This window comes from Nerophis lumbriciformis, linkage group LG09, assembly GCF_033978685.3.
Source record: "Nerophis lumbriciformis linkage group LG09, RoL_Nlum_v2.1, whole genome shotgun sequence".
Taxonomy (NCBI): Eukaryota; Metazoa; Chordata; class Actinopteri; order Syngnathiformes; family Syngnathidae; genus Nerophis; species Nerophis lumbriciformis.
The window spans coordinates 31,693,360-31,720,936 of NC_084556.2; the positions used below are offsets into that span (position 1 = coordinate 31,693,360).

The 27,577-nt window shown below is 42.7% G+C and overlaps 1 protein-coding gene across 11 annotated transcripts in view; it reads right to left on the reverse strand.

The window, feature by feature from the left end:
• Positions 1 to 27,577, reverse strand: part of ncor1 (nuclear receptor corepressor 1) — a 124,351-nt gene that overhangs the window by 2,499 nt on the left and 94,275 nt on the right. For 5 of the 11 annotated variants that reach the window (XM_061961961.2, XM_061961963.2, XM_061961956.2 and 2 more), the window contains 13 exons: positions 26,756 to 26,956; positions 26,186 to 26,335; positions 23,164 to 23,397; positions 15,845 to 15,980; positions 9,152 to 9,615; positions 8,927 to 9,040; positions 6,520 to 6,668; positions 6,208 to 6,431; positions 5,986 to 6,129; positions 4,830 to 4,975; positions 4,559 to 4,612; positions 3,286 to 3,471; positions 3,022 to 3,198 (listed from right to left, as the gene is read on the reverse strand). In XM_061961961.2, the coding sequence (XP_061817945.2) occupies positions 3,022 to 3,198; positions 3,286 to 3,471; positions 4,559 to 4,612; positions 4,830 to 4,975; positions 5,986 to 6,129; positions 6,208 to 6,431; positions 6,520 to 6,668; positions 8,927 to 9,040; positions 9,152 to 9,615; positions 15,845 to 15,980; positions 23,164 to 23,397; positions 26,186 to 26,335; positions 26,756 to 26,956 (2,379 nt within the window). The remainder of the gene's footprint in view (positions 1 to 3,021; positions 3,199 to 3,285; positions 3,472 to 4,558; positions 4,613 to 4,829; positions 4,976 to 5,985; positions 6,130 to 6,207; positions 6,432 to 6,519; positions 6,669 to 8,926; positions 9,041 to 9,151; positions 9,616 to 15,844; positions 15,981 to 23,163; positions 23,398 to 26,185; positions 26,336 to 26,755; positions 26,957 to 27,577) is intronic. The other 6 variants (XM_061961966.2, XM_061961957.2, XM_061961960.2 and 3 more) reach the window with 5 other exon arrangements.

Genomic DNA, 27,577 nt, shown 5'->3' on the forward strand with positions numbered 1-27,577 from the left:
TATGCTAAGAATGTGGTGACGGGCCGGCCACTAATCAGTATCGGTGGATTTTCCTGAAAAAGTATTATTAATATGACATCCGAAACATGTAACACACCAAGAAAAAGCATGAGCAGTCATGTTAATAGCGAAGCTAGCTTTAAACAACACCAAGAAATAAGTGGTTAGTAAAGTTTAAGAAATGTAGAAGGAACCACGTCACAGCAGGAAGTAAGCAGCTATTAACAAGTAGATGAATAAAAGTCTAAAGACAGGATAATATAACAACCGTTGGTGTCAGTCAGCATTGTCACAGTCAGTACACAATTTGTAAGAGGAGGCCGAATCGATCCATAAATTGGTGATGTTGACAACAAGGGTGGTATCAGTGTATGATCGATAGTGATTAGGTCAATGTTAATTTAAAAGAAAAAGTTTTTGTAAAAGTTTACAAACTCAGAGAATGATTCCCTAGACACAGGAGGACTCAGAGGGCAAACATTATTTCATTGCGTAGTACCGGTAGATAGTAGTTTTTGCTTAGTAGTTTTTGCTTTTGTTTAGTTAGTTTGTCCTATTGACTTAGTGTTGCTCAAACAATTGTATGTAATTAAAGAGAATAAGGAACTATAGTTCAAATATTGTGTTTATGTTGTATATTGTACATATAGACATTCAATTCGTAATTCTTATTTCTGCTGATTCTAAATTGATTCATAAGTTTAAAAAATCTACTTAAGAAATAATAATAATTTTTAGGCCATGTTCATGCTTACTTGCTGTGTGTATAGGTCAGACCTGGGCATTCTGCGGCCCGCGGGCCACATCCGGCCCTTTGTGCATCCCTGTCCGGCCCGCGTGAGGCCAATCATAAATTACAAAATCAATTTTAAAAAGTATATATGTCGAGTGTGCAATACAACGGTGCTGCTTTTGTTTTGAAAAGCGTTATTTGTATTACTTCCGTGTGGAGGTATGCGCGTGTGTGATTGGGAGTGAATGTGAACAGCGGCAATCACAAATTACAAAATAAAGTTTAAAAAACATCTATGTCATGCGTGCAATACAACTGTGCTGCTTTTATTTTGAAAAGTGTTATTTATGGGCGTATGTCCGGGTGTAACCTGTGAGTGAAGGTGCACAGCGACAAGTGATGAGACGCTAAAAAGAGAAAAGTTGATGACATGGACTGCCAAGTATTTCTTTACAGAAATTAAAGGTAAAGCCGTGTGCTTAATTTGTGGTACACAGGTTGCTGTGTTTAAAGAATATAATTTAAATCGCCACTACATGAAGAAGCATGAGGAAAAATACCGGAATCTGTCTGATGAAGCGCGCGCAAGGGAGGCTGATGCATTGATGGTAAAACTGCAAACCCAACAAGGACTTTTTGCCAAATTTCACACCCCCAGAGATGCAGCTGTCAGGACAAGTTTCGTAATTTCTCACAAAATCGCCAGAAAAAGTAAGGTGTTTTCTGACGGAGAGTTTATTAAGGAGTGCTTATTGGACTCTGTTGCGCTGATATGGCCGGAGACTTTGACTGTTTTTTGCTGGCTTTGGATGAGAGCTGCGATGTACGTGACACCGCCCAGCTGCTCATCTTCTTACGTGGGATAACTACAGACTTTCAAATCACGAAGGAGCTGGCAGCCATGCAGTCAATTAAAGAGACAACCACAGGTAATGACTTGTTCACATACTGTAGGTAAATGCGTGTTTGGACATGTTAGGGCTGAAATGGGACATGCTGGCAGGTGTGACAATCCAATCCAATCCACTTTATTTATATAGCACATTTAAACAAAAAAATGTTTTCAAAGTGCTGCACAACAATATTAAAAACAATATTCAAATATTATCCTTAGCTCCACCAATGACTGAATAAAAACAAAAAATAATTACATATAAAACCAATATAAAAAACAATATAAAATAAATATGATTTAAAAACGATTTTTAACAACAGATGGTTGTCCAAATCTGACGGGGAAAAATGTTGGATAATGTAGGATAAAGTGACAGAAATTAACCCTGTGCAGAAATTGACATTTTTGCATTGTATTATACATCAAGAAGTGTAGTGTAAGACAGTGTTAAAAATAAAACCATCAAAAGCAATCTGCTTTTGTATAAAGTTAAGTTAGGTTAAATGAAATTATTATTATTAATTATTATTATTATTATTATTTATCTTACGGTATATCAAAAATAATATTGAGCAAAATTTAATTGAAATATTGTCGGTGTGGCCCTCCAGCAGTGCTCGGGTTGCTTATGCGGCCCCTGGTAAAAACTAATTGCCCACTCCTGGTATAGGTCATACGTCAGTGGTCAAGTGGCGTTTTTGTAACCTGTCACCTGGTTTGTAAAGGCTTTTTAAAAATAATTTTTATACCAAAAAATATATTGCAAAAATCAGTTTGAATTGAGAATCGTGTTGAATCAAATTGTCACCCAAAGGATCAGAATCAAATTTTGAGTTGTTGTGAGATTTAAACGTATATTTTAGAAGCTGTTACTGTAGAAGCCAGTAAAAATTACAGAATTCAAAAATAACTTGCATATTCAACCCAGTACAGTATTTTGTTGTGGAATATTAAAATTTTAAAACGTAATAATAATAATTCACAAAAGCTGACCAACCATGTCCTTACTATATACATGTTTTTTGCTCCAAGACAAAAATACCAGTGCAAACACTAGGCAAACTGCACCAAAATGTGTGCCAAGTAACTTAAAAAAATATATTTATATTTAATGAAGTGTGAACTCAGCTTTACCAACAACAGATGAGTTATGATACTATCTTAAAGATAATGTTGCTCAATGAAGCAGTCTTCAAATAACTGTTGTGCAGCTAACATTATAAATAAAATGTGATGAATAAAAAATTATTTGACTGATATTGACTCCTGATTAAAGAAACATTTATTATGTATTTGTCAAAAAAAAGGTCTTAATAAGAGGGGTTTGTCTTATGCTGGGATTGACACTGGAACATTTTCAAATGAGCTCAACTTAAAAAGGGGAAATTCTTACCTGCAGATGAAGGTCGGTCATCCCAACTCCATTGGGACTGGGCTTGTGATTGTCTGAGATAGTCTCCCTCGGAGTGGACGGAGGACACTGAGGAAGGACGATCCCCTCCTGAGTAGGCCTGACCAAGATTAGGAGACTTGGATTTACGGCTGTTGCCTTTATTCTGCTTCTGTTTCACTGTGGATGCGGAGAGAAACATACATAACTTTTAACTCTTCATTTCAAATCGAAATTATGTAGACTAGGATTGTGATTTTCATGTACCAGTGCTGGGTGACGGATTGGCCTCTTGGCGGGTGTCACTGCTGGAGTTGCTGATGGCACCTACTCCTCCTTGTTGCTCTTCCTGTCTGTCCTCCAGGTTGCCCATTAGGGCTTTACGAATTATGTCCTCAAGGCCCAGGTTACTGGCAGGGTCACTGAAGGAGTGGCTCCTCGGGTTGATGTTGCCTATGAAGGACAGACAGCACAAAGCATACAATGAGAAATGTACGGTCGAAACACATAATGGCCCCTTTCTTTTGGGGTACAGTCATCCCTGTTGTGTTTTAGTGTTTTCCTGCCTTCTCCTTTGTCTGCACCTGTGTATTTAGTGATTCGTCCTCGGCGAGGGGCGGACCTTGAGGCACACCTGCTCGCAATTAGCCCGCCGGTATTTAGGCTCGTCACTGACAGCTTGGACTTGCTGGTTATTGCATCCCGAACTCCTCTCGTGCATGCACCTGCTTCACATTACCAGACCTGGTACATTGTCGCTACTTTGTCCTGAATTCCCTAACCTCTTCTGTGTTTATTTCCTAGCCCCCCTGAGGTAAAAGGGATTCTTTTGTTGGACTCTTGCCCTGCTCAGTGCGCCCTGGCCTTTTCTCCTGCCTACCTCTATTTTGTCCAGGTTACATGGTGTGCGCTTCTGCCCCATCGCCCTTAGTTATCCCTTTTTGTCTAATTACATTTTTCATTTTTGTAATTCCACCTTGTCTCCCGTCTCTGCATCCTGGGGTCACCCCCCCTTGTCCAAGACCTTAACAATCTCTTGTTTATCACGGTTAAAAGGGACTGGACATGACTGCGAAAAATGTATTTCCGCGAAGTAGGATATTAAATAATCAAAGCTTTTCATAGTTAGAGCATAAAAATCAAAGGTGTAACAAATGGAAGATAACAAAAGGAAGTGTAATATATGTAGATACAAATTATTGTGAATCTCTTTAATAGAGCTAGGCTTTGTCAAGTAAAAAGTAGTATCACTTATTATATGATTTACAGGACTGTGTGTACAGTATTTTTTTTAACCTGTATGTATAATTGTGACCCTCCGTAAATTTAAAAAAATTATAACTTCATAAGTGTGCGCTCTGTTCTTATTTTAAAAAATCGATGACAACGTGCGTTGTGTTGAAATAAATCATGAATGGCCCCAAAATAACAAGACATTCAAACCCTGGATGACTGTTTGTACTGTAAACTTGTGAAAGGAACTGTACTTAGTTGCATACTTTACTTTAGAAATAGCCACTTGGGTATTTTGGTAACTTACTGGAGCTGGTAACCGCAGGCAAGTTGAAAATCTCTGTGCCAGGCTGGGCAATTCCTAAAAGACAACATTAGATATTGAATAAACGAAATGCCAGACAAGTATATATTTGTAAAAACATAGTACATGCTTATATGAGAAAGACATTTAGAAGGAGCTGTTGCAGTCAACACACATGGCATGCACATGCACGCACGCACACTTGACAAGTTAGTTTCAGCATTTGATGCATGCATTTCACTTAGAAACAAGAGGGAGACAGAGCCCCACTTACCAACATCAGAATCACCGACACCAGAGTTGGAGTTCAACTTACGAAAGATCTCCTGCTTTTTGGATTTCACCATAGGTGAGGTGTTCTCTAGTTTGGTGAAGAAGGAGGGCAGATAACTGACATTGCCGGGGGATCGTGAGTCATTCCTGTGATGCAATAGATAACAAGGAAATAAAGTAAGTACTGTAAATGAGAAACCAACTTTTGGGTACGGTTTTAAAACAACTTCTCCAAGACTGCCATATTGTACCTATTGGACAAAATAATTAACCATCGTCAAAAACATATGGAAGATCTCAAAATATTTAAAAGGGACCTATGATGAATTCATTTTTTTCTGACTTATAAATGTTGCAATGTTGGATACTGGTGTTAAACAACGTCAAAGCATCAAATCATAATCCATCCAATCATCCATTTTCTACCGCTTGTCCCTATTTGGGTCACGGGGGGTGCTGGAGCCTATCTCAGCTGCATTCGGGCGGAAGCGGTGTACACCCTGGACAAGCCGCCACCTCATCGCAGGGCCAACACAAATAGACAGACAACATTCACACTCACATTCACACACTAGGGCCAATTTAGTGTTGCCAATCAACCTATCCCCAGGTGCATGTCTTAGGAGGTGGGAGGAAACCGGAGTACCTGGAGGGAACCCACGCAGTCACAGGGAGAACATGCAAACTCCACTCAGAAAGATCCCGAGCCCGGGATTGAACTCAGGACTACTCAGGACCTTCGTATTGTGAGGCACATGCACTAACCCCTGTGCCATATTATGTCTTAATCAAAAATTAATACATCTCAAAATGATTGTTTTATTTTTGATCCTCAGTGGGTTTTGCCTACTACCCGGTAATTAAATGGTAAATGGGTCGTACTTGTATAGCGCTTTTCTACCTTTTTTAAGGAACTCAAAGCGCTTTGACACTATTTCCACATTCACCCATTCACACACTGATGGCGGGAGCTGCCATGCACGGCGCTAACCAGGCCCATCAGGAGCAAGGGTGAAGTGTCTTGCTCAAGGACACAATGGACGTGACTAGGATGGTAGGTGGGGATTGAACCAGTAGCCCTCAGATTGCTGGCACGGCCACTCTCCCAACTTCGCCACACGATGGTTAACGATGTATCTAGCACGCAGCTCATGTACCTGATCTCAGAGTTCTCTGCTTCTCGTCTTTGGGTTGCAGGCCCAGCAGTCTCTTGCTTGTCCATGCTCTGGTAGCTCTGTGGTGGTGAGATAGGTTCATAGTTGTCCATATGCCTTCCACCTCTCTCTGGAGACTTTCCAGGTCTAGAAGGGAGGGAGAGGGATCGTGTTGAGATGATGGGTTATAGCTTATTCAACTTGATGACGGAATGACTAAATGACCTCGACCTGGATCTGGGCTTGTCTGTGGCGTTTTCTGGGGAAACCCTGCTGGGGAGTCTGTGGTGATGTGGGGCCTGGACTTGATTCTCAGGACTGTAGTGACTTGGCAACTTAGCTCGACTTGTAGAGGACACAGTTGGCACCGTGCTCTGGAATGTGACAGAGGCTGAAGAAGAAACTGTAGGAGGGTCTTGATTCCGGGCAAAGTCTTGGGTTATAATGTGCTGCGTGAAAGAAATTGATAAATGAATTTGAATGTTCATCCTGTATGAGGTTACTTTGTCTTATTATGATATTATATTCATTTCCTACCGAGATGTGATCTGCCAGGGTCATGACCCGGTGTGTCTTGGGAATTTGGGAATAACTGTCAGCTTGGGAAGAGGGGGGCTGTTGGGAACTGGGCTGCGGGGACTCTCCTGGAGGTCGGTATCGACTCATGTCATAAGCCCGCATACCAACTGAATATGGTAGCAGAGAATTGAGAATTTGAGGAGGGTGATGAGACAGAGAAGAGGTTTTAACATTCATACATTGCTACTTTTCCTAATAGCAATATATACTTTAGATCATGGGTCTTTTTTTTCAACAAGGGCCGCAAGCAGAAAATAAAAGATAAAGGGGCCACTTTGATACTTGTGTTTATAAAGCATGCTAAAAACAATCAAATGTTGGGGGACTTCTGATGAATTTCGTCTTTTCTGAATTAAATGTTACAATGATGGACACTTGTGTTAAACAATGTCAAAGAGTCAAATCTTAAGGTTCATGCATTTTGGGATGAGCTTCAATCCAGTTTTTGGATGCCTCTGTTGGCAGGCTTTTTTTTAGTTTAGCTAAGTCGTGACGTTACCGCGAGGTGGAAGCACGTATTTAGACAATAAATTAAGATCTATGTGAGTGGGGCGGGGGTCTGCTTCAGGCTACGAGAAAACCCCAAAAGGCAGGATAAAGTATTATATTTATCTAATCTTTGCATGCGCATAGTAACACTGACATGCAGTGACATTAATGCTGCTAAAAGCAGCTCTTTTTTATGCACTCTGAATCAACCTGAGAATGTGCAGGTGTAACTAATGTTGTGACCAGGTGAATCTACATAATGTTTTTTTTAAAGTTTTAAAAAAGCAGTCCATAAGAAGCAACAAAAAAATTGCAGTCATGTTGTTGTTATGATAATATATAAATTCAATGATAGCTAACGTTAGCTATCCAAATCGCTTTCATTAGCCAACAACACACAAGCACATATTACGTACGCATGTAGTGTACATCATTACGTCTTAAAAGCCACAAGTGGGCGGGATAATATGCTTAAAACACATTGGTGCCTTCTAGGCATCCGTGTAAAGGTTAAAATCAGCCCCTTTTACTTGTTTAACCCGGCATGTTTCTGCATTGTTTTTGGTGTTCATAAGTATAAATGATTCGCTATAAAAAAAAGTGTTTTTGCGTGTCTGAAACCAATCCATTGTATTTTCATTGTTTCCTATAAGAATTGACCCCCTGTTTATTTTTTTATAGGATTTGGCTTTCAACACCAAAAGCCAAGATACCACTGTCCTGTATACATATTTTACATATAATTGTTTTCAGCAATTTTTTTTTTGGGATGTCAAATGTATTAGTTCACAGATTATCTGGTCACGGTCATGCCAAAAAAGTGTGGGACCGTTGCATGCATTTAATAGCCAACTTGTGATTAGCTGATAACGTGTGATTTCACTGCATGGATGATCATTGAGCAAAGTTTGTAGGTCTTTTTGAAGATACTGCATAACGCCTATCTGAGTTTACAATCGACAGGGTTTAACCAAGTTTTGAAAAGCTAGCCAGCCAGCTACTTTTGCAGTTTCCCATTTTCTCGCTTTCACCACAGCATGAGCACGTTCACAGGATGTAGCATTTCAAGCGTCGATGTTCTGACTACGTGCACCGGTCGTAGACAATAGCGATTTTAAAGGTTGTGCCTTTCAGTCATCACACTGTACCTTCAATCAAAATGATTAAAGGGGAACTGCACTTAGTTGATCAATATAATATACCCAGAATTCATTTTAGTTTTTATTTTATCTCTTTTAAAACATGCTGTAAAAATGCATAAGGTATTAGCTCATGTTCGTCGAAGCGGAGACGACTGAAATAAAGGAGTTGTGTATGAAACAAGCTGAGCTTCCTCATTAACATTACATGATGTCGGAGTTAAGGACTCCACGCCAACAGTCACCAAAGAATGGCAACGTTTTTCATTACAAGACCACATGTATCCAGTTTGAAAGCCAGAGACGGAGAAAAGAAACACAGACAGACGTAGCAATTTATCGATGACCGCAGCAGCAGAGTCATACAATTGTATTGTATTTTTTAATGCCCCTGGAGATCGAATTTAATATTTTTGAATGCTATTTAAGGCTTTAATTTTCACAAAATCCAATAAATGACTTAATACCACGGAAACCCTTAATTATTTTATGATATCCTTTACTACAATTGACTAGCAGCTTAGGTTAAAGTCATCAAATGTCATCTTTAAAGAGTCTTTTCTGACTTAAAAATGTTGTTACATCAAGAAATAGGATTAGACGCTGAACTGCGACGGGAAAAGTGGCGCCATTGCAACATTACTACTTTGAGAAAACAAGATAAGGTAGGATAAATTATTATTTCCATCTAATCATGATGTGCTTAACACCGACGTGCATGTGTAGTGAGTCTCTACCTGCTGTCTGTTGCCCCTCGTCAAGTTTTTCCTGTTGAGATTGGACTGGAGAACTAGCAGGACTTATCACTTCAATGGCTCCCCCACCCGGGTTGTCATATCGACTTGATGACACTGTACAAGAAAAACGACAAAAAAGTTTGGAAGGTCAGCTGATGTGATAGAAATAAATATATGACAAGACAAGACAAGACAAGACAAGTTGATGAAACTTCTCATACTCACAGCTACTGGAAGAGTCAGAGCTCTGAGAGCCCCGCTCTCGTGAGTCTTTCTCTGATGCAATCTTTCGCGTAATGATGACATCAATGAAGTTGGCGGCTGTTATGGTCGTTTTTCCTCGTGTTCGGAGCTCTTCCTCAATGCGTGACTTCGATGTTTGGGGTACCTTATCTTTAACCCCAACAGCCTCAGCGTATGCTGGGTGGGGCTTGCTCCCTGGCATCGTCATAGCTCCGTAAGCAAGGGATCTCCGTTCTGACTCCTGCTGTTGTTCCGAGAAGCTTGCCGCTCGCCGAGATGTCGAAGATATTTCATCATCCCGTTCATCTCGTTTGTTCTCCTTAACTTTGGCCACATCCACAGGCGGAGCAGAGGCTGCAATATCTACCAAGGCAGCCAGGGCATCAGCGGCAGTACTGTAACGGGGGTTACTCTGGGCTGCTGATGTCGTTGTAGCTGAATGAGGCCTAAAAAATAGTTTTAAGTATATCAGACATTTTTTAAATTTAATCATGTGCAACAGAGAAATCAGTATGAGTGAAGTGTACAGACCAGGGTCTTCATGTAACAAGCTTGCTTACGCACAAAAACCTGGCATACAATCTTTCTTGGCAAGGATGAAATGTATCAAGACTGACTTTGACGTGGAAATATGTGGTGCCTCAGGTCAATTTAACGGCTGACATACAAACATTTCTACAGGCTGTGGATATGTTGGCGACACACAGAGGTGAGTGTTAGGGCTTTGCCAACATTTGATTTGAACAATGTAGAAAAGATTGAGACAAGGACATAAAATTCACTTTTTCACCATGATTTATAAATTAATTATCTGTGCCATCATTTTGCCACCTATTGTTGTCAAAACGTGTTCCTGTGATTCCTTGGCCATTTCAGGAAGACAGCAGCATCGGGTGGTCTTCGCACACAGGCATTGCGGAGACTGAGGAGGATGTCACATATATGGCTGTGACCGCAAGAAGCTTTCGCATGTTATTTTTAATACTACTGTAAATTGAGTAATCAAGCAAGAGTCAAAGTTTTCCGTATACTTTGTAAAATGCTGGCATAGTTACATTTAAAATACTGCAAGACTTAATTTTTTGTCCGCTTGCTGGGGGGTGGAGGGAGACACATGAAGACGTGAGGAGGAAGGGAAGCCAGTTGCAGCGTCTATTTTTGGCAATGTACAGTGCTTTCGGAAAGTATTCACAGCACTACACTTTTTCCACATTTTGTTATGTTACAGCCTTATTTCCAAAAGTTGAGTTGAGTTTATTTCGAACGTGCATGCAAACAACATGATGCATCATAATTTCCAGTTTCAACATGTTCGAAAAGGAGTAGAAAGAAGCAGAGCCTATTTAATCCTACCCCTTTTCCTGTACATAGCAGTTGCTAACACTTTTGTTCACTTCCTGTTCTCAACTTTTTCACAATATACTCCATAAGTAATATCATTAAACAAATAAATAAATAATAAGTGAAGTAAGTTGTATTTCATATGGTGAGCTAATTGATTGGATTCGCTCGAGGGAGTACTTGAGAGTGCTCCACCGGGTGATTCCCTCGTTCTACTGGGGGACTTCAATGCTCATGTTGGCAGCGACAGTGAAACCTGGAGAGGCGTGATTGGGAAGAATGGCCGCCCGGATCTGAACCCGAGTGGTGTTCTGTTATTGGACTTTTGTACCCGTCACAGATTGTCCATAATGAACACCATGTTCGAACATAAGGGTGTCCATATGTGCACTTGGCACCAGGACACCCTAGGCCGCAGTTCCATGATCGACTTTGTAGTTGTGTCATCGGATTTGCGGCCTCATGTTTTGGACACTCGGGTGAAGAGAGGGGCGGAGCTTTCAACCGATCACCACCTGGTGGTGAGTTGGCTGCGATGGTGGGGGAGGATGCCGGACAGACCTGGCAGGCCCAAACGCATTGTGAGGGTTTGCTGGGAACGTCTGGCAGAGTCTCTTGTCAGAGAGAGTTTCAATTCCCACCTCCGGAAGAACTTTGAACATGTCACGAGGGAGGTGCTGGACATTGAGTCCGAGTGGACCATGTTCCGCGCCTCTATTGTCGAGGCAGCTGATTGGAGCTGTGGCCGCAAGGTAGTTGGTGCCTGTCGTGGCGGTAATCCTAGAACCCGTTGGTGGACACCGGCGGTGAGGGATGCCGTCAAGCTGAAGAAGGAGTCCTATCGGGTTCTTATGGCTCATTGGACTCCTGAGGCAGCGGACAGGTACCGACAGGCCAAGCGGTGTGCGGCTTCAGCGGTTGCGGAGGAAAAAACTCGGACATGGGAGGAGTTCGGGGAAGCCATGGAAAACGACTTCCGGACGGCTTCGAAGCGATTCTGGACCACCATCCGCCGCCTCAGGAAGGGGAAGCAGTGCACTATCAACACCGTGTATGGTGAGGATGGTGTTGTGGATCGGTGGAGGGAATACTTCGAAGACCTCCTCAATCCCACCAACACGTCTTCCTATGAGGAAGCAGTGCCTGGGGAATCTGTGGTGGGCTCTTCTATTTCTGGGGCTGAGGTTGCTGAGATAGTTAAAAAGCTCCTCGGTGGCAAGGCCCCGGGGGTGGATGAGATCCGCCCGGAGTTCCTTAAGGCTCTGGATGCTGTGGGGCTGTCTTGGTTGACAAGACTCTGCAGCATCGCGTGGACATCGGGGGCGGTACCTCTGGATTGGCAGACCGGGGTGGTGGTTCCTCTCTTTAAGAAGGGGAACCGGAGGGTGTGTTCTAACTATCGTGGGATCACACTCCTCAGCCTTCCCGGTAAGGTCTATTCAGGTGTACTGGAGAGGAGGCTATGCCGGATAGTCGAACCTCGGATTCAGGAGGAACAGTGTGGTTTTCGTCCTGGTCGTGGAACTGTGGACCAGCTCTATACTCTCGGCAGGGTCCTTGAGGGTGTATGGGAGTTTGCCCAACCAGTCTACATGTGTTTTGTGGACTTGGAGAAGGCATTCGACCGTGTCCCTCGGGAAGTCCTGTGGGGAGTGCTCAGAGAGTATGCGGTATCGGACTGTCTGATTTTGGCGGTCGGCTCCCTGTATGATCAGTGTCAGAGCTTGGTCCGCATTGCCGGCAGTAAGTCGGACACGTTTCCAGTGAGGGTTGGACTCCGCCAAGGCTGCCCTTTGTCACCGATTCTGTTCATAACTTTTATGGACAGAATTTCTAGGCGCAGTCAAGGCGTTGAGGGGATCTGGTTTGGTGGCTGCAGGATTAGGTCTCTGCTTTTTGCAGATGATGTGGTCCTGATGGCTTCATCTGGCCAGGATCTTCAGCTCTCGCTGGATCGGTTCGCAGCCGAGTGTGAAGCGACTGGGATGAGAATCAGCACCTCCAAGTCCGAGTCCATGGTTCTCGCCCGGAAAAGGGTGGAATGCCATCTTCGGGTTGGGGAGGAGACCCTGCCCCAAGTAGAGGAGTTTAAGTACCTCGGAGTCTTGTTCACGAGTGAGGGAAGAGTGGATCGTGAGATCGACAGGCGTATCGGTGCGGCATCTTCAGTAAGGCGGACGCTGTATCGATCCGTTGTGGTGAAGAAGGAGCTGAGCCGGAAGGCAAAGCTCTCAATTTACCGGTCGATCTACATTCCCATCCTCACCTATGGTCATGAGCTTTGGGTTATGAACTAAAGGACAAGATCACGGGTACAAGCGGCCGAAATGAGTTTCCTCCGCCGGGTGGCAGGGCTCTCCCTTAGAGATAGGGTGAGAAGCTCTGTCATCCGGGGGGAGCTCAAAGTAAAGCCGCTGCTCCTCCACATCGAGAGGAGCCAGATGAGGTGGTTCGGGCATCTGGTCAGGATGCCACCCGATCGCCTCCCTCGGGAGGTGTTTAGGGCACGTCCGACCGGTAGGAGGCCACGGGGAAGACCCAGGACAGTTGGGAAGACTATGTCTCCCGGCTGGCCTGGGAACGCCTCGGGATCCCCCGGGAGGAGCTGGACGAAGTGGCTGGGGAGAGGGAAGTCTGTGCTTCCCTGCTTAGGCTGCTGCCCCCGCGACCCGACCTCGGATAAGCGGAAGAAGATGGATGGATGGATGGATGGTGAGATAAATAAGATTGTCAGTACATTCAGAATGTTTATCATGGTCCTTCTTCTTTGTACTTGCTAAACACTTTGAGTTTGAACAGTTTATTGAGTTGGATCACATTAATACATTGTTTGCTTTCTTTGCTTAATCCATTCCATAATTTAATTCCACATACAGGTCTCAAGTGTTGTATGTGCATACAAATGTTTTAAATTAAATTTTTCTCTAAGGTTATATTTCTTCTCTTTTGTTGAGAAGAATTGTTGTTCGTTCTTGGGTAGCAGGTTATAGTTTGCTTTGTGCATAATTTTAGCTCTTTGCAAATGCACTATATCGTAGAATTTCTATATTTTCGATTCAATAAATAAAGTGTCTGAATGTTCTCTATATCCAACATTATGTATTATTCTAACTGGTCTTTTTGTAACACGGTTAATGGACGAAGTGTACTTTTGTATTTATTTCCCCGTATTTCTGCACAATGACTCAGATATGGTAACACTAGCGAGCAGTAGAGAGTATGAAGTGATTTTTGGTCTGATGCATATTTTGCTTTATTCATTATTGACATGTTTCTTACCACCTGATGTTGTATATTTTTTAATGATATTTCCAGTTTATTTTATCATCAATCATTATACTTAGATATGTTATTTAATTTACTTTTTCAATTTCTATTATGTCTATTTGTGTTTAAATTTCTCTACTGTTACCGAATAGCATTATTTTAGTTTTACTGAGGTTTAAGGATAGTCTGTTTTTGTCAAACCATCTTTTTAATTTGTTAATTTCTTCCGGTAATATTTGTATTAGCTTCTGTGTGTTCTCTCCTGAACAAACCGCGATGGTATCGTCAACGAATAATACTAACTTTAAGTCTTTTGGAACTTTACAAATGTCATTTATATAAAGATTTCATAATTTTGGTCCCAGTATTGATCCCTGTGGTACGCCACAGGATATATTTAGTGTTGTAGATGTGTGTTCGCCTTGCTTCACGTATTGTTTCCTGCTGTTTAAGTAGCTTCTAATCCAGTTTAAGACCAACCCTCTGATGCCCTACCGTTTTAAAATTAAAATATTGTGATTAATTGTGTCAATTGCTTTAGTTAGATCCACAAGCACTGCTGTTGCACACGGTTTACCATCTATTGAATTGGTAATTTCCTCTGTTATTTCGATTAAAGCCATCAAAGTTGAAATTTTAGCTCTGTATCCATATTGGTTCCACACGAGTATTCTATTTGTTTATCCCATCTGTTATTTTTCCAATGATTTTAGAAAATTGTGGAAGTAAAAAAAACTGCATTCTTCTTATTACAAGCATTTTTTAATCCTTTTGTCATCCATGCTTGATTGTTCTTTCTCTGCTTTCTGCTGAGTTTTTTCCATCGACAATGCTTGTCATAAAATATCATGAATGTGTTTAAACATTTCCAATATTTCATCACCATCATTTTAATTGTATACATTGTCCCAATTTTGCTTTTCTCGCTAATTTTTTAAGGCAGGAGGAATACAGGATTACATAATAAAATAAATACATTATTTTTTTTATCAATAGCCCACTATAACAATATGAGAAGGTTTTATATTGTTTCTTTTGCAAATGTATTAAAAAATAAAAAAAATAAAAAAATAATCACATGTACATACTGTAAGTATTCACAGCCTTTGCCCAATACTTGGTTGGAGCCTTTGTCTATCTGTATTGGCCCTGCAATGAGGTGGCGACTTGTCCAGAGTGTACTCTGCCTTCCGCCTGAGTGCAGCTGGGATAAGCTCCAGCCCCCTCGCAATCCCAAACGGGCTAAGCGGTAGGAAATGGATGGATGGATATAAAAAAAACCCCTACTATTCAAATCAGTTTTTCTGTATGCTAACTAGGAATGTTCCAATCAAGGTTTTATGCTGCCAATTCCAATACCGATCATCCATTAGTGAGATTGGTCGATACCAACATCGATAGCAATCACATACACAAATAAAGAAAACATTTAGTTAATGTAAGTGCTACTGAAAGTTCAGGAACATCAACACAATATTTAAACAAAAAACAATAATATCCTTATTCTCTTCCTTGGTGTGTAATATATTCAGCCTCATCTTCCAGTGATAACGAATCATGACAATGAAACTTTACATACAAAGAACTTCAGTTAATTTTGCTGTAATGGAGGTGATTATTATTAGCTTAGAGGAGCAGCATAATATGCTGCTATCTGCTTGTTAGCCGGGGGACTAAAAATACATGCAGTGTCAGCCAGAGAGGATCTGCGTTTGTGATGGGCAGTAAAATTAATTGGCAATGGCGATCACATACTTTTCCACGAAAATCGACTGATACTGATCGTAGCCCATTGATCGGCACATCCCTAATGCTAACATTATTTCTGTGCTAATTTCTTTGCTTGTCTTAAAGGGCAGAATTTCAAGTGGGCGTTTTTTAATACATTTTGAACAACTGACAATTTGGGGAGGGATGTTCTTGATTTCTGTTACATAATAAATTCCATTATGTTTTTAAAGTTTGAGTCTTTGTTGTTCCTTTATACTATTAGGTGGTTACATGAATTGTGCAACCAACTAGTCAGGGTGCATAAAGGTGCCAATAGATGAAGCTATTAAGACTTACATCAGAGAAGTGATAACACTTTTGCCCTGAAAAATGCTTGGTCTCTGTTGAACAACCACTTCCTGCGTCCTGAGTGAGGGTGAAGAAGAGTGCAAATATCCTCTGCTTCCTGGTCGGCCTGGTTGCTCTGCTCCACCTGATCGCCACAAAGATATAACAGAGGGGCATATAATTATTTGATCCCTGCTGATTTTCCAAGTTTACCCCCTAACAAAGACTTCAATCAGTCCACATGTTTTTATGATAGAATATCAACAACGGTCAAGAAAAAAACAAAAAATATTCAATCCCACATGCAAAACGTAGTTGATGAAAACAATAATTGGCAAGCAGAAGGTAGGGTTTCTTGTAGTTGGGGTCACCAGAGTTGCATATCTAAGAAGAGATAACGGTTCACACCTCTTTAGAGACTTTCTTTAAATCCTGAATGTTGACAGGCTGTCGCTTGGCAACTCGAAATTTCAGATCATCTGTGGAATTAAGGTATGGAGACTAACAAAGCCTCTGCAGGATCATAAACACACTAATTTGCAGTCTTGGTCATGTGTATTGGGTCAATGTCACTCGAAGACACATCCACAACCCATCTTCAGTGTTCTGGCTATGGCTAATGCAATGGCCAAGGGGTTTTCATCCAAGATGTAAATGACCTCTTTCATCAGACCCTCAACGCAGTGAAGTCTACTGTTCGGACCTGCCTTTTCACTGGCCGAAGTCCTTTTGTTGTAATGGCTTGTCTGAGTAAGGCGAGGGGACTACAATTTAAGATTAACAATTTATTGTACAGCTCCTCTCTGAGCTGCCACCTTACCGTGGTAGAGGAGTTTGCGTGTCCTAATGATCCTAGGAGCTATGTTGTCCGGGGGCTTTACGCCCCCTGGTAGGGTCTCCCAAGACAAACTGGTCCTAGGTGAGGGATCAGACAAAGAGCAGCTTGAAGACCTCCATGAAGAATAAAAACAAAGGACCCAGATTTTCCTCGCCCGGACGCAGGTCACCGGGGCCCCCCTCTGGATCCAGGCCCGGAGGTGGGGCACGATGGCGAGTCCGAAGAGACAACATGGGTCCCCCCTCCAATGGGCTCACCACTCATAGCAAGGGCCATAGAGGTCGGGTGCAATGTGAGCTGGGCGGCAGCCGAAGTCAGGGCACTTGGTGGTCCGATCCTCGGCTACAGAAGCTTGCTCTTGGGACGTGGAACGTCACCTCGCTGGGGGGGAAGGAGCCTGAGCTAGTGCGCGAGGCGGAGAAGTTCCGGCTAGATATAGTCGGACTCACTTCGACGCACAGCAAGGGCTCTGGAACCAGTTCTGTCGAGAGGGGCTGGACTCTCTTCCACTCTGGCGTTGCCAGCAGTGAGAAGCGACGGGCTGGGGTGGCAATTCTTGTTGCCCCCCGGCTCAGAGCCTGCACGTTGGAGTTCAACCCAGTGGACGAGAGGGTAGCTTCCCTCCGCCTTTGGGTGGGGGGGATGGGTCCTGACTGTGGTTTGCGCTTACGCGCCAAACGGCAGCTCAGAGTACCCACCCTTTTTGGTTTCACTCGTGGGAGTACTTGAGAGTGCTCGCCCGGGTGATTCCCTCGTTCTACTGGGGGACTTCAACGCTCATGTTGGCAACGACAGTGAAACCTGGAGAGGCGTGAGTGGGAAGAATGGCCGCCCGGATCTGAACTGGAGTGGTGTTTTGTTATTGGACTTTTGTGCCCGTCACAGATTGTCCATAACGAACACCATGTTCAAACATAAGGGTGTCCATATGTGCACTTGGCACCAGGACACCCTAGGCCACAGTTCCATGATCGACTTTGTAGTTGTGTCATCGGATTTGCGGCCTCATGTTTTGGACACTCGGGTGAAGAGAGGGGCGGAGCTTTCTACCGATCACCACCTGGTGGTGAGTTGGCTGCGATGGTGGGGCAGGATGCCGGACAGACCTGGCAGGCCCAAACGCATTGTGAGGGTTTGCTGGGAACGTCTGGCAGAGTCTCTTGTCAGAGAGAGTTTCAATTCCCACCTCCGGAAGAACTTTGAACATGTCACGATGGAGGTGCTGTACATTGAGTCCGAGTGGACCATGTTCCGCACCTCTATTGTCGAGGCGGCTGATTGGAGCTGTGGCCGCAAGGTAGTTGGTGCCTGTCGTGGCGGTAATCCTAGAACCCGTTGGTGGACACCGGCGGTGAGGGATGCCGTCAAGCTGAAGAAGGAGTCCTATCGTGTTTTTTTGGTACATAGGACTCCTGAGGCAGCGGACAGGTACCGACAGGCCAAGCGATGTGCGGCTTCAGCGGTCGCAGAGGCAAAAACTCGGACATGGGAGGAGTTCGGGGAAGCCATGGAAAACGACTTACGGACGGCTTCGAAGCGATTCTGGACCACCATCCGCCGCCTCAGGAAGGGGAAGCAGTGCAATGTCAACACCATGTATGGTGGGGATGGTGTTCTGCTGACCTCGACTGCGGATGTTGTGGATCGGTGGAGGGAATACTTCGAAGACCTCCTCATTCCTACCAACACGTCTTCCTATGAGGAAGCAGTGCCTGCGGAATCTGTGGTGGGCTCTTTTATTTCTGGGGCTGAGGTTGCTGAGGTAGTTAAAAAGCTTTTTGGTGGCAAGGCCCCAGAGGTAGATGAGATTTGCCCGGAGTTCCTTAAGGCTTTGGATGATGTGGGGCTGTCTTGGTTGACAATACACTGCAGCATCCCGTGGACATCGGGGGCGGTACCTCTGGATTGGCAGACCGGGGTGGTGGTTCCTCTTTTTAAGAAGGGGAACCGGAGGGTGTGTTCTAACTATCGTGGGATCACACTCCTCAGCCTTCCTGGTAAGGTCTATTCAGGTGTACTGGAGAGGAGGCTACGCCGGATAGTCGAACCTCGGATTCAGGAGGAACAGTGTGGTTTTCGTCCTGGTCGTGGAACTGTGGACCAGCTCTATACTCTCGGCAGGGTCCTTGAGGGTGCATGGGAGTTTGCCCAACCAGTCTACATGTGCTTTGTGGACTTGGAGAAGGCATTCGACCGTGTCCCTCAGGAAGTCCTGTGGGGAGTGCTTAGAGAGTCTGATTGTGGCGGTCCGCTCCCTGTATGATCAGTTTCACAGCTTGGTCCGCATTGCCGGCAGTAAGTCGGACACGTTTCCAGTGAGGGTTGGACTCCGCCAAGGCTGCCCTTTGTCACCGATTCTGTTCATAACTTTTATGGACAGAATTTCTAGGTGCAGTCAAGGCGTTGAGGGGATCTGGTTTGGTGGCTGCAGGATTAGGTCTCTGCTTTTTGCAGATGATGAGGTCCTGATGGCTTCATCTGGCCAGGATCTTCAGCTCTCACTGGATCGGTTCGCAGCTGAGTGTGAAGCGACTGGGATGAGAATCAGCACCTCCAAGTCCGAGTCCATGGTTCTTGCCCGGAAAAGGGTGGAGTGCCATCTCCGGGTTGCGGAGGAGACCCTGCCCCAAGTGGAGGAGTTCAAGTACCTCAGAGTCTTGTTTACGAGTGAGGGAAGAGTGAATCGTGAGATCGACAGGTGGATCGGTGCGGCGTCTTCAGTAATGCGGACGCTGTATCGATCCGTTGTGGTGAAGAAGGAGCTGAGCCGGAAGGCAAAGCTCTCAATTTACCGGTCGATCTACGTTCCCATCCTCAACTATGGTCATGAGCTTTGGGTTATGACCGAAAGGACAAGATCACCGGTACAAGCGGCCGAAATGAGTTTCCTCCACCGGGTGGCGGGGCTCTCCCTTAGAGATAGGGTGAGAAGCTCTGCCATCCAGGGGGAGCTCAAAGTAAAGCCGCTGCTCCTCCACATCGAGAGGAGCCAGATGAGGTGGTTCGGGCATCTGGTCAGGATGCCACCCGAACGCCTCCCTCGGGAGGTGTTTAGGGCACGTCCGACCAGTAGGAGGCCACGGGGAAGACCCAGGACACGTTGGGAAGACTATGTCTCCCGGCTGGCCTGGGAACGCCTCAGGATCCCCCGGGAAGAGCTGGACGAAGTGGCTGGGGAGAGGGAAGTCTGGGCTTCCCTGCTTAGGCTGCTTCCCCCGCAACCCGACCTCGGATAAGTGGAAGAAGATGGATGGATGGATTGATGTACAAATGGAGTAATTACAAACAGTAGCAATATGAATGCTAGAGAAAAGACCCATCCATCCATTTTCTACCGAGCCCTATAAAGTCTGGCTCATTCTCTTTTGATTGTCCCTTTGCTCACATGCTTTTATCTTCTTTGCAGCCCCTCCTTGCCGGAATTGTCTGGGCGTTGTCCAATAAAACTGGAAGTTAGCCTAAGCGTGTGTTTTGGACACACACACATACATACGTCCACTCTTCGCTTGGTCTCATTCCTGGCACCTCTTATCACCATCGAAACCAAATATGACACTATAGGTGTGTATTTGCAAAGATAAAAAGACAGAGTGTGCCCATTGTCTTTTGTCCTTGAACAGAACAAAGTGAATAGAGATGACCCCTAACAGTACCTTTAGCAGAGAGACAACCCAAAAAGTTGGAAATTGGGAATGGTTTTTGCCTTTCCCTTAAGTCAAGATCAGAAAAGAGCAATTTTGTGTCCTCTTCCACTAAAGAAAAATAGTCTAGAACCGCAAAACATTGCATGGTTTTAGTTTTAACCTCCTTTTAATTTATAGGAAAAAGCATCCAGGGTCTTTACAAGTTTCAACAAGTCCAATTGAAGACTTTTTAAAGACTATAATGAAAATAATTAAAGAACCATTACACATCCATACGGACAAAAGAGTACAAATCAATCCCTGTACAGCTGTGTAACTGTTTGTTGGATTTACGGTAAGTGTCTCGTTTGAAACGGATTTTCAACTTTTTTATTATCGTTTCATTCACTTTTACCACAATGTTTACACGCTGCCCTCTAGGATGGCTCCACATCCTGGACCTGACCCGACATAACGGAATAATTTTTTTTAGACATTTCATAGTCCTATTCAAGAATTTCTATGAGATTTTAATAGAATGTAAAAAAAAATAAGGGACTACATTTTAATGGTTGTAATTTGGACTTTTTAATATCCTGCAGATACCCTGGAATCTGTTAAACTTGATTTTTTTCAAACATTTCCTTCACTCATCCAATCACCAGTGAGGAGGATTGCAGCTGGAAGTAATTGATGCAGGGTTTCCCGCAGCACTTTCTTGTTAAGGCGGCCGCCTTAACAACAAAGAGCCACCGCCTAAACTTAAGTCTTATTTTTATTTATTTTTGTCCTGTCCAGGTTCTCAGGCAAATCATATAGTTGATGTAGATGCCCATATCGGCTGTTCAGATTTACTTTACAAAAGAGAAGTGTAGGATACTTCTCTTGTTGCCTTATTTGTATTTGACTTTATTAAATGTATTTATATTATCATTTTGGTGCTAAATTAAAGTCTTAACAAGCTGCTACGCTTCGTACTGCCTCTGCCTCTGTCAGTACATCTCTGTCGCACCCAGCATTGTCCCACCCACACAACCATGGTTACACGCAAAGCGGTAACAACCAATCAGCAGTGCGTAATCAGAGCGCATGTAACAGCCAATCAGCAGTGAGTATTCAGAGCACATGGAGTCAGTGCTCACAGCACAGGCAGGCAGAGAGGAGAGACAGTGTGGGTTAGCAGAAAGGTGTTTAGCAGGTGAGCATATTGCAGCGAACTCTCCCCAAATTATAATGAACACCTCCCAGTCAACTACTAGTAACATTATTATGAGCCCATTGACGTTCTAGAAATAGAAGCGGCAGCTCAGCTCGCTCGCAGTCCATGAGGTGAAGGCTAATTAGCTTTTAGCGTAACGTTAGCTAATTTTGCAGTGTGTGTGTGCGTGCATGCGTGTGTTACGGACAGCAAAGCTCTGTCTGTCTGAGAGAAAGACAAGCATTATTGACCTACAGTTAACAACTAAGTTATTTCACTTTACCTTTTTCTGTGTTGAAGCAGCAAAAAAGGACATTACCGTATTTTTCGGACTATAAGTCGCAGTTTTTTTCATAGTTTGGCTGGGCTCCAGTGCGACTTATATATGTTTTTTTCCTTCTTTATTATGCATTTTCGGCAGGTGCGACTTATACTCCGGTGCGACTTATCCTCCGAAAAATACGGTATGTTAAATGAAGAGTTTTTTTCTCTGATAGTTGATATAATGTAATAATAATAATCTAACTGCATCATAAAGCCTACATGAACTCCATTGTCTTCAGGGATGAATAGTCTCTCCTATTGCTATTGTACTATTTTTTTCAGCTATAGTTACATTAATCATTAGTAATGTAGCAGCCTAGTTTTGAATGGCAGGGTCCCTGCTATAACATGTTGATAGAAATATAACATTTACATAATAAAAATCAACTACAGGCTTCCCAAATGCTGTAATAAATTAAGCATGATGAGTTGAGCATATGTCAACCTGTGGCCCCACTTTTAACTTTTTTTTTCAAATGCTTATTTACAGTAAGTGATTAATTTGACTTAGTCATTATTTTGTCTTAGTAAGTCAATATTTACTAAGTCAAAATAATGACATACTTAGTATCTCAGGTAACTAGGACTGTTTTGTGTTTACTTTACGGACAAAATATCGAGATATATATTGTATATTGCCATTCAGCATACGGAGCGGAAAACACAACCAAAAATTGTAGGCTTCCTCCCGCGACGAAGCCGGCCTACTTCACCACAGTCTGTAGTCTATTGCCCCCCAGGATGACCCAGCCCCTTCCCCGTCCGTCCGCCTGACCCGGGCGTCGTCCCTTTCCCCCTGGAAAGACACCACCTTAACGAACACATTTTCTGGGGATACACTGTGATGTGTTACAAGTTAAGTCACTTTATAATATTAGGACAGTCAAAAGTGAGGTGGGATGTCCGCCCTCTGAATTCCTCTGATAGGAAACAATGTACTACAAGCTAACCTAATCGCCGCCTTTCTGGTCCACGAGAATGAGGATTTTTTTTAAAGAGGTTTGCGTTAACTGAAACCTTTAAAATGCATCCTTAACTTACATGGGTGATACAACAATGATTGTCTTTCTTCCAAGTTCAAATTATCGTACAACAGTTGAATCTTCCTCATCAAGGTACCCGCTGAAGGGAGATAACTAATTGGTGCGCCCATAACCAATCTGTGGGTTCCACAACTAACGCTGATTGATTGAATACTTTTTTCTTTTTTTTTCCTGATTTTTTTTGTTGATATTCTGTCTCTAATCTCTTCATGTCTTGAAAAGAGGTACAACTTTTAACAGGAAAAAAATGAGGGTTAGTTTATGTCAGCAACTCCTCTGCAGCATAATCAGCAACAACTCACTGCCACGCATGTAATCACTCGTTCGCTCCCGGTCCCGCATCTCCCGGTCCCGCATTTCCCGGTCCCGCATCTCCCGGTCCCGCATCTCCCGGTCCCGCATCTCCCGGTCCCGCATCTCCCGGTCGCGCTCCCTTTCCTTTTCTCTCTCCTTCTCCTGCTGTTCACGGTCACGTTCCCGTTCCCTCTCCACATTAGCGGCGGCAGCAGCAGCAGCAGCAAGATGGGCAGGGTGGCCTGAGGTCAACAAATGACAGACATCACACACATTGACTTTCCTGCAAGAATCAAGATTGTGGCACTTTTTTAAACAAATTGACAATAAAATGTGTGAGGTGCTGCTCATATAAGTGTACTCTTGCAATGGGATTCTCACATGCACCTGGATTCAATACAAATATAAAGAGGGTTATTCCCATGCAGAGTAAGTAAAAACAAAAGCACAACTGTAAACGACAACAACAACAAAACAACTGTTGTTGTAAATCCATGAAAACATAGTAAACCAGATCCATATATCAAATGTGTGCAAGGACTAAATGGTACATTGCCCTCTTCTCTTTGTGTTTAGCTGAGGGAAACCTCTTGGCTGAGATGCATGGAAACACCAGATGTAAGCAAACATATGCTATGTTCACTATAGCGAGTAGTTCTCCCAACAAGAAAAGACCATTTTATCTTTGAACGCCCTGAGACTACATCATTGGAGCTAACGCCTGCTGACGCACATTGGCGCTTAGAGATGAGGAGCTTTACTTCCGTGTTTGGATTACGGTTAAAGTGCATTGATAACCTAAAATGTAGATTGTTACTGTGACTGCTTCAGTAAGATGGCATAAAAGCTCAACAGAAATTAAAGACGGTAACAGGAAGTCGAAAGGGTACTTTTTTATTGCAAAAAGTCAGGTTTGTCTTAAAAAAATGTCAAGACATATTTTTAAAACCAATCACACTTTTCCGGCTTCAAAATAAAAGTGATTTGCTTTACATCTGGTTTAACTACATTAACAAAACAAAAATGTCTTAATTGTCTTACATTACGATCATGCTTTGTCAAAGATGTTTTGTAAAGTAATCTGTGATATTTGCACCTAAATAAATGCTAGTACATCAGCTAAGGAATATGGGGCAACTTTTCTAACTGTCTGAAATATTGTGTAAATTATTTTATAACATGTTCTGGTTGATACTCAGTTACAGAATGTTTAACAGACTGAATCTTACAATATTTTAATAGAGAGGGTTAAGACTAGAGGTGGGAATCTTTGGGCACCTCACGATTCGATTACGATTACGATTCAGGAGCTACGATTAAATAAAAATTATTGATGCAGTTTTAGTATATGTACTGTATATCGATGCAGTATTACATTTCTTTTTGTTTCACTAAATACGCGTTTATTACTTGCAACATTAAAGAAATCATTCGGAATAAGAAACAGTTCAATTAATACCCACATTTATTAAATTAATGAAATTGTGTGCAAAAGTGGACCATAAGTGCCAGATAGTAAAGGAGTTGGTCGGCTCCCTCGGTGAGGTGGCTTGCTGGAGTCAGCCAAATTTTGAAACTGTCTGCATTACTTTATTAACAATAAATAAATCGATTATCGACGTTTACTAATCGATTCGATAACCCTCCATGTCCGAATTGCGATGCATCTAAAAATAGATTATTTCTCCCACCTCTAGTTAAGACATTATCATGTAAGAATATGAAAACCATTAACTTGTACAACATGTAATGTACATAATATCAAAATCATTTATTCAGGTATAAATATCACAGATTACATTACCAAACATCTTTGACAATCAAACTATTTTACCATCGTTACAATCCACACTTTAAATTATTAATTCATGAAACTGGTATCTAAACTTAGTGTAGCTCCTCCACTGACTGCAAGGGCTTCCACAGCCAGAATACAAATGATGTATTAATACAAAATGCTAAATCTGGCAAGACACCACGCACTGCAGGAACCCCCCCCCCACAATATTAAAAGCATGTTCATGTCCTTTTTGTGTTGAGCTGTTTTAAAAAAACAATGTTTAAAACACATTTCATCAAAGCAAACTAATGATCCAGTCATGGTATTAAAAACTACAAAATTATCTCTTGATGGTACATTTATTAATGTTGAAAAACTATATTTAGTTGCAATTAATAACAATACATTTTGAGTTAACTACGAAAAATGCGATTATTCGTGATTTAATATTTTAATCGTTTGACAGCCTTAAATATGATACTTGTGGAGAGGGTGAAGCGTGGTTTCACTTGCAATCTGGAAACGCCTCCAGAAACAAATATCCTGCAGGCATACTGAAAAAACGTGTTATAAATGTGAGTGTAGTGCAAAACTTGCACAACATTTACACCAGAGCATACCCAATACATATTATATGGACCACAAGGAAGTGTTTCAAATGTAGTCTTAACCCTCTCTAAGTGGACCCCGACTTAAACAAGTTGAAAAACTTATTCGGGTGTTACCATTTAGTGGTCAATTGTACGGAATATGTACTTCACTGTGCAACCTACTAATAAAAGTTTCAATCAATCAATCAAAAATATTAAAATCATCATAGCTCCACTTTAAGAAGGAATAGCGCAAGAATTTAGGCTTTGACCGTTTGTAGTACACTTGCTGCAAACTCTGTTTCGGGTAGCACGTGGGTGAAAAGTCGATGGAACATTGACGCAAGTTCTAAAACAATTTATTTTCATCAATGAATGTTTTCTGCTCCTCCCTTCGCCATTACCTTTTCGCAAACGTCAATTTTGGAGAAGAATTGTGACATTTACATTGGATGAACCTGACAGGAGAGTTCAAATTGCAGTCGCATCGAATACTGTACATATTGCATTCATGATCACATACAAAAGATTTTAAAAACCAGAATTGGACTGTTCTGAGACCAGTGCGGGTCTGCACTCATAAGGTGTGAAGCAACACAAGACTGTGGCGGGGAAGTTAAGGGAACACAGCTAGTGCGGCATTAGGGAGGGAATCCTCACCTGGCGATATGGAAGTTGGGTTGAAAGCCCTAGTAAAGAAAGGGGGCTGAGCTCCAGGGAGGTAGGCGATGCGTTCCAAAGTGGGAGAACCTGTTCCCCCAGGATGAGGCAACAGGATAGTTGGAGGCATCTGGGCTAGATCAATAATCCCTTTTACAGACAGAAGCAAAGGGCCAATGGTGAACAATAAAAAACTGATTCATTTATTTCTGATTGTGTAAATGCCATATACACCCATCTCCTTTATCGGTTATGTCCTTAGATATAGATTGGTAGGTCAGTAGAGATGCAAAGAGTTGAATGGTGGTGAACCTGTATTAGGCAACCACTCAGCAAATTGATATTTGAATTAAATGATCAATTAGTAACTGCAAATTGCAGATAAATTGCAAATTAACTGCAGCCCCATTAAAAACCAATCAGCCAAAGTGTGTGTAGGTCATTTGCTTCTGGGCATCTGCAAAAGGTAGGTACTACTTCACAACCACACAGATGGAAAACTAGAGCCTTTAAAAACCAGGGCCTCTCCTACAAGCTGGCAAGAGAGGTCCAACAAGTTTGGAACCCTACCTCTAGCTCCAGCTGGGTAAGAAATAGCAACAGGCTGTTCCCGCGGTGACAGGCCACGGGCCAAATCAGGTCGGGGGATAACCTGCATCTGCTGGGAGGTGATGTAATCATTGAGAATGGTCTGCCTCGTGTTCTCCATGGTGTACAGCTGGTATGTGTTGTGGTAGCCAGTCGGTGATGGCTGCCTAGGAAACATGAAGGCTGCAAAAGAGGACGGATGTGGAAAAAGATCATTAAAGGGGAACTGCACTTCTTGGGGAATTTCACCTATAATTCACAATCCCTATGTAAGACAAGAACACATATCTTTTTATAAAATGTTTATGCATTCTTACTTGTAATATACGGCAATTATGATGCGACTATCAATGCAGCTAAGTGGAGTCATCTGTTGCGTCCATAAAGCCTTTTAAAAAACATGGAAAAATCGGCAATAATACTCAATTTAAGCATTGTAACCTGCATATTAAACAAGTATTAGCGATATTGTTATTGCAAGACCTTACGCAGAGGACCTACTTTTAGCAGCGCCGCGGTCACAGAGATGTAACTAGCTTATGCAGCTATGAACATACTGTACTGTGCCGATGAGCTAATGCATCGCCTCTAAGTAGGTGCAAGTTCATTCTAGATTATAAGTCATGCTTCTCAATTGTATAGTAGAAGGTTGTGACCATAAACTAAGAAGTTGGTTAACTTTGACTTTCTAGTCAGGCCCAAGACCTAGTTGTTGTTGTTCAAGGAAATAGCAAACTTTGTGTTGCGTCTCTGTGCCGCCGTATGCTTAAAATAACCAAAATACATAAGTATTACATGTTATTA